The sequence below is a fragment of the Martes martes genome (assembly GCF_963455335.1).
Source record: "Martes martes genome assembly, chromosome: 1".
Classification (NCBI taxonomy): Eukaryota; Metazoa; Chordata; class Mammalia; order Carnivora; family Mustelidae; genus Martes; species Martes martes.
Window position 1 is genome coordinate 141,422,785 of NC_137888.1, and position 14,810 is coordinate 141,437,594.

At 34.6% G+C, this 14,810-nt stretch overlaps 1 protein-coding gene across 1 annotated transcript in view; it reads right to left on the reverse strand.

Moving 5' to 3' along the window:
• SLC4A7 (solute carrier family 4 member 7) overlaps nucleotides 1-14,810 on the reverse strand; it is a gene marked incomplete at its 3' end in the record, with an annotated part of 112,516 nt that overhangs the window by 68,648 nt on the left and 29,058 nt on the right. The window contains exon 2 of the mRNA XM_080808645.1: nucleotides 1,904-1,985. Within this exon, the coding sequence (XP_080664771.1) occupies nucleotides 1,904-1,985 (82 nt within the window). The remainder of the gene's footprint in view (nucleotides 1-1,903; nucleotides 1,986-14,810) is intronic.

The window sequence follows — 14,810 nt, forward strand, 5'->3', positions numbered from 1 at the left end:
CACCAAAATAAAAATAAATTATAGGAGTTTCCAATTTAGAAAGAATAAACAGGAATATGAAAATCTAAGCCTTGTTCATTTAGCTTTTATTATCAACCTTAATGTTCTGTGTTATGATTCTTTCTTTCCTTTCCTTTCTTTCCTTTTTTTTTAACCCTAACTCTGTCAAAGGGCTATTCAGTCAAACGCAGATAAACGTAATCTCTCCCTCAAACCCCATACTGAAATTTAGATATGTATCAAGTATGCAAAGCTAAAGGCTCTGGGGTAACAAAGGGAAGCAAAAAAAACCACATCCAAATGCTAGTCTTCATGTTCTAGATTGCACACATTTAAGAGGTAACATTATATGCTAATAAGCTTCCAGAAAACTGAGATTCCTTTCAGAAGCCCTAGGAAGCCTAGATTTCTAAAGATAATTTTAAAAGACAGGGCTTTCTTCCATCTCACAAAATAAATATGGAGAACACTTTTTTGCCTCTTTCCATCTCTTTTTTAAAAGCAACAGATTAATGTCCTTATATGGTACCAGCTTTCACAGAAGGCTTTAACTTAAAAACATAGTTCCCAAAAAGACCTCAAAAGTCTATCAGAACATTTGCCAAGAACACCACCTTAACCAAGGGTTCAAAGTTAACAATACTAATAAGTCACATTGACATCACATGTCCCCAGATATGATATGCTCACTTCTGTGGTAAGCTTCCCAAATATCCATAATCTCAGTCTGTTCATATGATAACATAAACAAACCCAAACTTAGAGACATTCTATAAAGTCTCTAACCACTACCCTTCAAACAAGTCAAGGTCATGAAAAACACAGAAAGACTAAGAAACTGTCATAGAGGAAACTAAGGGGATCAGACAACTAAATGTACTATTGGATCCTGAACTGTTTGACATGATCCTGGAACAGGACACCAACATCAGTTGAAAACTGGTGAAATCTGAATAAAATTTAGTCTAGTTAATAAAACTGTGCCAATGTTAATTTCTTCATTTTCATTAACAATAATGGTTACGTAAAATGTTAAAATTTTAAAAAGCTGCGTAAAGGGTAACAGAACACTGTACTATCTTTGCAACTCTTCTGTAAATCAAAATTATTTCAGTCAGAAGGAAAAAAAAAAAGAGAGAAGAAACCATTTCCCAGGACTTCTTCCTGGAAGATAGAATGACATATAATTCATTTGTTCCACAATTCTATGCTGAGGTATCATAGCACTTGAAAAGGCTGGTGCAACTGACCTATAAAATGAACATTTAGACGACTAGTAATAACTGTGGTTATGGCATTCTGGATTGCTAAAAACACTTATTACCTAGCCTCTAGAAATGAAAAAAAATAAATAAAAGAACCAACTGACTTTTTAACTTTGGTATTTTAATTTCCAAGGTAAATAATGGCAACCACCAGGGAAAATTGAAAAGCATCGATTCTAAGGGTACCTAGGTGGCTCAGTCAGTTAAGTATCCAACTCTTGGTTTCGGCTCAGGTCATGATCTCGGCATCATGAGATTGAGCCCTACATTAGGCTCCACACTAAGCGTGCAGCCTGCTTGAGATTCTCCCTCTCCCTCTAACGCATACCCCCTCCCTGCTCACACTCTCTCTCTCTCTCTCTCTCAAAAGAAAAAAAGAAGCATGGAGATTCTGAAATCTTTGTTATATCAATACTTTCAACAAAGAAAAATCAAGGAATATTCTAACTGCAGCTATGAGTACAGTTATATGGGTGTCTGCTGTATTATACCTTGAACTATATTTAGAGAAGTATTCTTTTAAATGTATGCTCTACCTCATAACAACAAAATGTTTCCACAAATGGGTAAAACTTGAAGCACACTAACAAACTTTCATTAGTAATTTATCCTGCTAAGCATAAGTTAAACAAACTTACTTTCTAGTTCTTCTTTTTCAAACTTTGTGTTCACAGTTGAACTGGTTTTGCCAAGATCCACAACAGCTTCTTCATCAGGACCCTAAAAAGAAATTATTCTCATTTACTCGTGACGTCAAATATATACTATATACCTACTAATAGGGGCATTATTTGAAAAAGCAAAAAAATAAGCAATAGATTGCCTTCCCCTCAAAGAAGGTAACTATAAGCTAACTAATTATAGCTAACTGCATTCTTTTTCAACATAAGTTTATAGGCTTTTTTTTTTTTAATACACAAAAGACTACTCCAAATCTCATGGTAAGAACTGAGTTGACAATTTTTTGTTGGTCTTCTATGGAAGTTACTAAGTACCTGGTACATATATTCACTACAACAGAAAGACAATCCAGATCAACAATTAGAGAAAAATGGGGGAGGAGGGTTTGAGGGAAACCCTTGGATATCAACATGGAATGCTTTTTTGGTTGTTCTTTGCTCTTAGGTCCCCTAATTAAAAGGAAACACTTAACTCAGCCAAACCAGATTGTATTATGGTTCCACATAAAATGGTCAAAAACGCATCTATAGGAGCGCCCGGGTGGCTCAGTGGGTTAAGCCTCTGCCTTTGGCTCAGGTCATGATCCCAGGGTCCTGGGATTGAGCCCCGCATCAGGCTCTCTGCTCAGCCAGAAGCCTGGTTACCCCTCCCCCTCTGCCTGACTGCCTACTTGTGATCTCTCTGTCAAATAAATAAATAAAATCTTTTAAAAAATGCATCTATAGACTAAACATGTAGTACACTTCCACTCATAAATTAACCAAGAGCCAATCAAAGTTACAAGAACTTATTTCTCTACAAAGGAAAAGCCATAGCAAAATTTAACCTTTAAGGAGGTTCTAACTTCGAGTTGTCCAAGTCTACCTTCATTATTTTGTTCCCTTCTCCAGCTCAACAAAAAGAAACATATTATTGTAAAATACTGCATAGACTATTTTTTAAATGAATAAAATTTTAGTTTTACCTTCCCTTCCCAACTTTGAACTTAACTTTGAAAGGAACATTAGTATGCTCAAGATTCTGCAGCACAGATACGAACAGATGAGGAAATTCCCTTCCCTCAAAAAGTCTTCATTTTGAGCTGTGGCCCATACTGAACCCTTGCCCAGCATGGGTCAGCTGTAGCTGTCCAAGGAAACCTCACCAACCTTTACCATTGTTAGGAGGCCTTGCACTTTGTCCAATATGACTACCGCAACACATTTCAACAGGTGCACCCTGACTGGGTAGGCAAAGAAGACATCACCACTTCTAGGTCCTCAGGAAAGTCTATTCCATTTTAAGACTAGAGAACAGTGTATAATACTCAGTTAAGGGGCGCCTGGGTGGCTCAGTGGGTTAAAGCCTCTGCCTTCGGCTCAGGTCATGATCCCGGGGTCCTGGGATTGAGCCCCACGTCGGGCTCTCTGCTCAGCAGGGAGCCTGCTTCCCCCTCCCTCTCTCTCTGCCTGCCTCTCTGCCTACTTGTGATCTCTATCTGTCAAATAAATAAATAAAATCTTAAAAAAAAAAAATAGTCAACAGTGAACAAGGACTCAGCTATGTTCCAGGGACTGGGGAGACATACTGGAGAAGACATTCAAGAATTTGGGAAGATATACAAAGGTTCTGAGGAAGAGCTGGCATATTAAACAAAACTACGTAAAACTTTAAGAGTGACCTAGATCAGCTCACACAGTCTATGCTCTATGTGGAGAATGCTGAAGAACCCAGGATATGAAACCTCATTCAGCAAACCAATCACACCAGGGAGGTCCTATCCTATAATGCTTTTGTCAAAGAATCAAACCAAAAGATGAATGCAAGGAAAAGGATGGCCCAGGAAGAGGCTAAAGATCCAGGAATAACCTGGAAGGGACTGGGGGGCATGATGAAGAAAGAGGTAGATAAGCTGAAACCACTGTTCAAAGCAGGCAAAAGGATGGGCAACAGGAAATGGACAATGTTCTGGCTCAGATGAAATCAAAGTACTACAAACCTTCCGAAGGAGGAGAGCAAAGAGCTTTCAAAAAAGAAAATAAATAATCTAATTCATTCTCTTTGAAGGTCCTTATGTTATAACCGGAAATTCTGCAGGCAACAGAGACAACTGGAGATAAGAGAATCAAATAATAAAATTATAATTTTAATTATTATACATAAATATGTTTATATAAATAAACATATTTATATATAATATATAAATATAATTATAATAGTAACATTAATTACAACATTAATATCCCACTGAATATTATTTTTCTAGAATACAGGTACTTTTTTATCAATCAAATTATAGCACTTCTCAAATTTTTCAAGACATATTTTCAGCCATTCCCATTTTATGGCTGATCTCATTGTCTAGGATCTCTTCTAACACTTAGAACAATAAACCGGAAAGAACACAGTTAGCTTCTAACCAATTTCAAGGGCCAAGCATAAACTGGAAGACCATTTAAGAAAGGATCAAACAGAAGGTTGGTTAAAATGATCTATTAACGTCTCCTCCAATTTTGATCTAAACTAGCATATGTTTGTGTACAGCTTTTTTCAATGCATACAATTGGTATACAATTGTGCCTTCCTATCCAGATTCTGTGTCTAAATTCTCCAATCTTTAAATCAGGAGCTGAATCAATTTGATAAACTTTTTATACAAATACCCTGCTATCCAAACTCTATTTGCTTCCCAAAATTCAGAACCAGAAACAATACATTAAGGCAATGCAGATCTCTTGATATCCAAATCCACTTTCTGAAGATTAGACACTCAAATATATAATCAAAATAGAATTGAGTATCAAGAGGTTATTGTACAGAACTTTGAAGGATTGCTGTTCAATTTAATACAGAAAAAGCAGAGAAGTCAAATGACTTGCTAAGGTGCCATACCTACAGGAGCGGGTAACAGACTGTATGTTCACATAATGGACTGAGAAAGACAAGTGACAACAGTATGTATGGTTCATCAAACTGCCTCACAACAATCAAACACCAATAAGTAATGCGGAAAGGGTAAAATAGGAAACACAAAAATACACACATAGAAACACACAAAAAAACAAAGTATAATTAGTAAGCACTTCATACTCTAAAACCTTTAGCTCTCCTCCAGTGATTTCATGTACAGGAGAATATAAGCAGTCTCCTAAAAGATGATTATCCCAAGAGGTAGCATACTGTGTATTCTAAAAGGGATTAACTGCTCCCATTCCAAACTTTCATTATCAGGAACGCTGGCTAAGATAGGAAGGAAAACAACAGGTTTTTCTCTTACCCCTAACCAAAAAAAACCTTTTATTTCTACAGATATACTTACATGTTTAGATGTACTAACAACACTATTAGCTAACACTCAAAAACAACTTAGGCTGGACATCTAAACATCTACCATACCAAAAAACGCTGCCAATATGTACAAAAAGTGGCATGCCAAAAAAAGACTATCTACCAGCACCTCCTCTCATGGCCCACCCAGCTGGCTCCCATTTAACTATGTCTGTGAAGCTTTAACTAAGTCACTTAAATTAAAGCCAAGTAAGAATATTATTTTATTGTGACTGACTGGGTTTTCAAGAAGAATGTTCTCACGTGTAACTGGTAGAACAAACCAAAGTTCAAATTTAAAGAGTGTAAGAAATTTATAATACTAGCACTATAAACAAGGGGAGGAGCATCTGCATTCCTCCTTTCTCTTAAAAACTTTTCATAGATTTTCAACAACTGTGAAACATGAATCAAAAAGGCAATCTGCTATAAATGCAAACATTAAATTAAGTAGGCCACACAAATGGTCATCTTGACATATTACAAGTAATTCAACAAAGTCTGCAGGATGCATATGACTTTATATACTGGAAATCCCTTAGAACAAAGCCACTGATGTTTCAAGGGGACAATTTGTTTCTGAAATAAATATACTGCATTTTAAATCCTATCATTTTAGGATAATGCCTCAAGCCATATTTCTAAATACAGAGCATGTTAATATACTATATAAAGTACACTTGTATTCTTTAAAATATATACAAAAATGTATTATACAGTAATAAATATTTGGAAGGCTAACCTTCAAACTGTCTCATATTGATGATTAGGAAAGCAATAACAGAGATAATCATATACTGTTCAATTTTTTTGTTACAACAAACATTCAATTTTAGTAATTTAAAAAGAGAGTAAATTCAAATTTCAATCTATTAATATGTCAGTTATTTTTATATTTGCATCTAGGAAAAAACTTCATTTTTTAACTCCAAGAATATAATGGAAAACTAAATATAGTAACAGCAAAGAGCAACCCCCGATATCAAAATGTTTTCATTCTTAACATCAGATAAGCGAGTGATGTAAGCCAATGCCTATAAAGCCTTCCTAAAATGAAATAATCCCAAGGCACCAAGAAAACTGAAATACATGGAAGAATAAAAAAGCTACCCAAGGGGTACCTGGGTGGCTCAGTGGGTTAAAGCCTCTGCCTTCGGCTCAGGTCATGATCCCAGGGTCCTGGGATTGAGCCCCGCATCGGGCTCTCTGCTCGGCGGGGATCCTGCTTCCTCCTCTCTCTCTCTGCCTGACTCTCTGCCTACTTGTGATCTCTCTCTCTCAGTCAAATAAATAATTAAAATCTTAAAAAAAAAAAAAAAAAGGCTACCCAAAGTATGTCAATGTAAGATTGACTCACGCTAATCTTTAGAAAATTATTTGTATTGGTTTCAAGTTTCTATTCCATTTCTGTTTGTAAAATAAGGTTACTAATCAGATTACAAGTGCTCCGTAACAAAAAAGACAATAAAGAACTAAAAATATAAGATCATAAAGAAAGTATAAATTCTCTGTGTACGAAAGGACACATGTACAAGATTATTTATTGCAGCTTATAATGGGAAAAGATTGGACACAATCTAAGAGTCCCTTAATAGAGGAATGGCTATGCCAGTGGAATACCAAGGTACTGGGAGGAATTTTTCATGCCAGTACATAGAGTGTCTAAGACCTATTATAAAATGAAATATACACAGGTAGAGAACCATATATAAGGTCTGCTACTTTCTGTGTTAGAAAGTACCCAGAATAGGAACATTTTAATTTGCATAATGAAACACTGGAAGACATACAAGAAAACAGTAAAACCGGTTACCTCTGGCAGTAGATGTAGACTTTTGAATTTATTATTGTTTATATTCTCTGATTTATTTTTAGCCATGTGAAGACAGAGGAAGACTTAAGAATGCAATCTTCTGAAAGTCACTTACCTATCTTGGTCCTCATCTACAGAGCATAATACCTACCTGAAAGCATTGTGGAAGGATATATTACATGAAAATGCCACAAAAAAAGTATATATAACCCATAGAAAACGCTCCCATTTTTTACTAAACTAAATGAGGAAACCATTCCATGTTTAAGAAAAAAAAAAAAAAGCTTTCTAACTAGATTAGAGAGGCCTTACAAGTACAGAAACAAATACCTATGAGTTTCCTAATTAAAAATGAAGATTTAAAATATATCCTAAAATAGTATTACGGTTGTACGAAGAATTATTCACAGGAAATACATGCATAAGTTCTAGGAGAAAATGCCAAGATACAGCAAGTAACTTTCATAAGAATATAAAACTATTACTTTAAGAGACTTTCAAATGTATTAAAAATTCAGGCACACCTAAAGAGTTTATTAAAATTTACCTCCCCTTGCTCTATGCTAGACGTGCTCATTCAGTAGGTTAAGGTGGATAACAAGTATCTCTATTAAATAACCCCCTTATGTGATTCTGGTGCACACCAAAGTTTAAACACCACCTCCCTCCCTGCATTATGATTAGGACTAAAGTACTACACATGCTCTTCAATAAAGACTGCTTCATGCTCTTAATCATTTTAGTAAGCCTGCCTGGGACTACTGTCAACTTCACTTACATTGTTTTAATCCTTCAGAAAATGGAAAGTATATTCCAATTCACAAGAAAATACTGTAAATTATACACTTTCACTGAAATACAAAGAAACCTAAATCAATAAATAGTATTTTAAAAGTTGATTTGTATGTCATAATATTTCCCCAAAATGTGTAGGGCAACTTATCAAAGTATGTATAAATAACAATGTTGTCCCCCCCCACCAAAATACAAGTTTCCTCCAACATTTCCAATTCCTAACCATATCCCCATCTACTACCAAAAGCTGAACGTATTTAGGAAACTGTAAATTTATGGGCAAAAAGCTTAAGAACAGGGCAAATAATCTTTTCTAATCCAGTTAAAAGGAGATCAATCATCAATGCCTACCATTTCATACAATAAAAAGCCAATGAATGATATTTGTAGTTTCTAAAGAACTCACTTGGCATTTCTGATTCATTCCTCTAAAACATGCAGAAAAGACAGAAGAGGTATATGGGAAATTACTGCAAATTTAAAACAGCAAATTTTAAACTCAGGCAATCATGCAATTCCCACAGGAAAAAAAAAAAAAAAAATTAAAGTCTTGAGAAAAATGCCTTGTGCCCGGTGCAGATAGATTCGGATGTTAGAGCAAAAAGCCTTCAAAATCTATTTTATATACCACTGTTAAAACTAAACACAATGAATTTTAAGAAAAAGCTTCAAAAGAAAAAAGTGAAGTAACAAAGAATGTAAGAGTAAAAAAACTAAGAGGTCTGAGGCATAAAAACTGCCACATAATGGACTCAAATAAGAAAGAAGATTGCTAGTGACACACTTTACTGTCACGTGCTTCATCACAAGGCACAAGAGTCATGAACAAATGGAAAGCCTCATCAGGGTTCTACTTGAAATTTTAAATCATAAATATTTATTCTATTATTTCTATGGGGAAATGCATTCATTCCAAGTTCCAAATCAGTACACACACACACACACACACACACACACCCCAAAAAAATACAAATCACTTATTTTATGGTTATCAAGTAGTATATGTTTACTGAAATAAGCATAATAAAATCTATTTCCAAAACAGGCTTTTTAAAAAAACTATCACAATCTTATTAGTAATTAAAATGTGTAGAAAAGCACAGGCATTCTGCACTAAAGGGAAAATACACACACACACACACACACACACACACACACACCCCAGATCCAATCAACGTTTTTCAACGAAATAAGGCCCAGTATGTGTTCTGTCAAGATTCCTCATCTCCAGTCAGCACGAGGTTATCATTACCTGGCTATTTTTAGGGTTCCTTTGCAGTTTTCTAGTAAAAACCAACAGGAGACAGCCAGAAAATCCGTTAGCAATATGGTCGGTTTGCCTCTTCTTCCACTAGATAATAACCTTGTTCCCCGTAAATCCAATAGATGATGAGAGAAGTTTCATTCCCTTAAAGACTAGGAATTAAGGAACTCATCCATTCAACAAGTATTTATTGAGTACAAACTATGTGCCAAGCATATTCCAGGTACCAGGGATACATAAATGAACGAAAAACTGTAATACCATCAAATTTCCAGCTTAACAGTTAATTTACAGCTAAGTGGTTCTCCATGATTAAAAAAAAAAAAATCTGGAGGTAAATGAATTATCTTTTCCATTCCTAATCTTAATGAATGAGACCTCACAGACTCATAGGGATCAACAGGTTCTACTTTTTCGTTCAATGTTCAGATTTTATATATACATTACACACACACAGCTTAAGCTACATAAGATCACACTGTAAGCTGGTGAAAGAACTGAAATTAAAAGCCAGGTCTCTACAGAGTCCCAGTTACATGGGTTCTTTACCCACACAAGAGACCAAGGTCACTATAATATATGCTGAGAACACACAGTACTTTTTCTTTACAGCATCTGTTAAAACTTAAAATTATATATTTATGTAACTACTTCTTCAATGTTCTTTACATACTTATATAACTACTTCTTTAACTTCTTTCTACTATCTTCCAATAGAACAGTAAGTTCCAAGAAGAGGGGAATTATGTTTGTTTTGTTCACTAGTATACCCTAAGCATCAAGCAGGATTCTTAGTAAGCTCTCTAATGCTGGAATGTTGAGTATGTTTCAAAGGACAAGACTACTCAGCTAAAAATTTACACTGGATTTACTTAAAGACTCCTTATGAACACAATTAAAGCTCAAACATACAAAGGTATTCAGTATTTTGAAATATAATAAATCAATTTATAAACAAAAAAGCCCATCACCAACACATGATAAAACTAAAATTCAATTCACAAGCGGGAATTCCCAGCAAAATCAAACTATTTGAAACAGACTCTATAACTACGTAACACATTGTACTAATTCTTCCCATAAGTCATTTTTCCATCTGAAAAAGCAAAATCTGTGATTTGTGTTTTCTTGGCCAAATGACCAAAAACCAAACTTTAACAGGTCAAAGGCATAATATTAAGGAAAAAAAAAAGAATGTTAAAAGATTATTTAACAATATACCATAAATCTAGTTTTTTATCCTTTTTGGACATTTGAGGTTTACAAAATCTGTTTTAAAACAGCATAAGATCCCTATCACAAAATTAATTTCTTCATTACTTAAGACATATGGCCACAGGCCAAAAGTAGTATCTCCAAAAAATTATGATTGTAACTACATAGAATTATCAAATATTTCAGTTTATATTCAAAACATACTTAACCATTAAAGACAAAGTGATTTCTTTCCCAGTATCTTGGCCAAACAGAATTTTTAAAAGCCTCATTCCAGTAATATTAACTGATCAAAAAAACTAATTTTATAGAATAATAATGATGCTACAAACATTGCTAACTTTATACCAGGATCTACTCTTTGCAGCATACGACTTCCACAGCCAAGGACACAGAGGATGATACTATTCTAAGCCAGTGCTAATAAGCCTGACATTTCTTCAAGCTTCACTAGTAAACTGAAAAAGTCAGATCTGTTTGTAAATAAAACACAAGATCACAACCAGGTACATACAGGTAACTTCTTCTCCAGGCGAAATTTTTCCATAGCAATATATAAATGGCTTGTCTTTGACAATGTAACGCAGTTTAGTCCCTTGAAGATTCCAGGGACAGTGAGTACGTATCTGATTTAGGTCACTGTGCTTTGCACAGATGAACTCTCCTAAGTTGCTTTTATGGTACAGCCAATCACGGTCTTCTAAGTTACCTAATCTTCCAAGCTAATGACTACAACTTACACAGAGAGAGTGACAGCAAAAGAGACTAGGAGCATAATACACACAGTCAGTAGTAATAGAAAATACCAAAAGAGAAATATAGCAACCAGTTTTCAACTGAAATTTAATTGTAACAGTAGTTCAAAAGAGAACATACTCTAAGGATATATGGGGATGGCTACGTGAGTGAGTGAATGAGGGTTAGATAGATCTTAGAGAATAAACTGCCAACAACATAGTTAGTTAAATCTAGCCCTTTCACTTAATTTCAGGAGGACCCAAAGATATCTGCATCTGAAGAAAGTTTTGCCTTTAATTGTTACTCTCATATTTATACCAACTTATCACAACTACATTAATAGCATATAATAACTATATTAATAACAAGATTAATAATTCAACAAAATTATTAATCACATTATGGTTTACAATTATTTTAATTTTTTAGCTAAAAGAGGAAAAAGAAAATGAGAAGCACTCCTCCAACTTTCAGACTCAAGATCTCTTTATACTCTAAAAATTACAGAAGACCTCAAAGGGCCTTTGTTTATACAAGTTTAACATCTATATTTACTATATTGGAAGTAAAACTGAAAAAACTTTAAAACATTTAAATTCAATTTAAAATAAAGTCATTACACATTAACATAAATAGTATTTTAATGAAAAATAATCCTTTTCAAAAATAAAAGCTTTAATGGAAAAATAGGCTTTTACATTTCTGCACATATCTAACACCTGACCTTAATAGAAGACAATTAGATTCTCATATCTAATTCTCTAATCAAGGATATGATTTGGTTGAATTATATAAAAATTCCAGATCCACAAAATACTCTGTTGTCAAGGGAGAAGTGTTTTACTACTCTTTTCAGGTAACTGTGGATATTCCTCACTGATACTGTACCAAATTTAAAAAGTAGTCATTTTTTAAGATTTTTTATTTATTTATTTTTAAATAAGTTCTATGCCCAAGTAGAGATCAGGACCCTGAAATCAAGAGTCACATGTTCTACCGACTGAGCCAGCCAGGCACCCCAAGAAGTAGTCATTTCTTAAACATTAGTTTGCAAGGTAGAATCTAAAACCATTTCAAATGAATGCTTTTGTACATGTATACTGAAATCCATTAGTCTACCATGCACTTTGAATGGCTCTCTCACCCATTTCTAAAATACGTGTTCACTGGGTACTAGAACTTTTCCAAACCTCACATTTCATTATATGATATTAAAAATACATATTGTTAACATCATCAATAACCTCATCAGAGAAGTTCAGCTGGTAGATAAAACTCTTCCGAATTTCTTGTTTTATCATGAAAGCTAGATTTATTATCATTGGTAACAAATACTACCAGTTCTTTTTGTTTGAAGTGGTAGGTTCACTTCCTTTCTTAAGAAACATCTGCCAAATGTCAAGTCTGAATAACCATAGTTTAGTCTGCAGTTACTTTCAAGTACAAAAGCAGCTAGCTTCAGCTTGTAAGTCAAGCAATCACACCAGTGTATTTACCCCAATTACTGTGACTTCAGTATGTAACAGAAGTGTTTTCATGCATACTTCCTATTTTGTCATTCAGAATATTAAAGTAATGTGCACTCAAAGACTCAGATTTACTAAGACAGTTTTTACTTCTTCATCAAGGACATTCCTAAGTGAAAATTTGTTTCATTCTTTAAACTGAGAATGCCTACCAGGGCTGTTTGGTGCCTCTGCCTTGTTTTGAGCTAACAGACCAGCAGTTTTACTCATCATTGCTTCTGCACTCTCAGTACAAATTCCACAACAGTGGAAAAGGCAAATAATGTCTTGAACTATTAAAAATAGTTTTGATGTTACAGATCCCCTGATCTCAGGGACTGGCAGAGGTCCATGGACACTTTTAGAACTACTGTAAAAAGCTGTATCTTGAAAATATAGAATTAAAGTTCTGGGTGTGGGGTGGCTGGCTCAGTCAGTGGAGCATGTGAATCTGGATCTTGGGGTTGTGAGTTTAAGCCCCACACTAGGCACAGAGCTTACTTTAACTAACTAACTAAATAAATAAATACATAGTTGTGGGTGGATTATATTCTTTTTAGTTTCTCTCTGATATTGTTTGTTCAACAAACATTTTAAGGAACAAAGACTAAAAATTATCATTCTACTATTCTGGGTATCAAAAAAATAAAAATACTTATTGTGCACCTATTATGTGCCAAAACTATGCTAAACATGATGATACATACTGCATTATTACATAGTACATTTAACCTTCAGACATTTAATTTAATCCTCTCAACACTAACTAAAGCTCAGAGAAGTTAAATTACTTCCCCGAAGTCACAGATCTAGTAAGCAGTAGGTTTAAGATTCAAACCTAGTCTTTCTCAGTTCATGCTTTTTCCTCTATTCCAACGGTCTATAAAGAAAAACAGATATAAGATATAAGACAGATATAAGAAATACTGATATAAGAAACATATATAAGAAATAGAAATAATAAAAAAATTTCAACTATAGATGATTAAAACAAAATTCTAACTGAACATGAATTAATAAAATAAAATGTGTACCAAATCCACATAGATTGTACTCTTAATTTAGGGTACCTGGGTGGTTCAATTGGTTGTGTCTGCCTTTGGCCCAGGTTATGATTTCAGTGTCCTGGGCTCCATCCCGGGCTCCCTGCTCAATGGGAAGTCTGCTTCTCCCTCTCCCTCTGCCACTCCAGCACTTGTGTGCACTTACACTCTCTCTCAAATAAAATCTTTTAAAAAAAATTTTTTTAAATGCCTGAGTGGCTCAGTCATTGGGCGTCTACCTTCAGCTCAGGTCATGATCACAGGGTTCTGGGATCGAGCCCCATGTTGGGCTCCCTGTTCTGTGGGAAGCCTGCTTCTTTCTCCCTCTCCTACTTCCCTGCTTGTGTTCCCGCTTTCACTGTGTCTCTCTCTGTCAAACAAACAAATAAAAATCTTAAAAAAAAAATTTTTTTTAAATAATTGTAATCTAAATTAAACTATTCTCTTTGGATAGATATATTTTTCTCCCTGGAACCATCAAAGCCTTTAGCAATGCAAATAAATGATATTTTTTATAGAAATATCTATTTCCCAAAAATGAAGTCTTACTACCAGCTAATCCTGTAAAATTCAGATAACATATACCAGATAAATAACAAAATAAGAAATTTAAAACCAAAATAATATATCAAACAGAAAAACAGTGTTTTAATTTTCCACAACTTTATAGGATACTGTAGATAGCAGCCAAAAGACATACATACCATAGCCTTCAAACTAAAGCTTCTATTTTATTAAACTTCTCTAAGAAACCCCAATGACATCAACAGTTCCCCTAAAGCATATAACTAATCATATTTTTAAAATATTCAACCTTTCTATGATTTATAGTTGGCAAATAAACATAAATTTTTAAAAAGCAACTAAAAAACATATGTTAGTCAACAATTTTTTTTTTAAAGATTTTATTTATTTATTTGACAGACAGAGATCACAAGTAGGCAGAGAGGCAGGCAGAGCAAGAGGGGGAAGCAGGCTCCCTGCTGAGCAGAGAGCCCCATGCAGGGCTCGATCCCAGGACGCTGGGACCACGACCCGAGCTGAAGGCAGAGGCTTTAACCCACTGAGCCACCCAGGCACCCCGTTAGTCAACAATTTTAAAAATTCTCAAATACATCACAACCAGAATGAAAAGTGTCTGCAAACAATCAAGTTCAATAGCAATTCCTACAATAACCTCTTGAA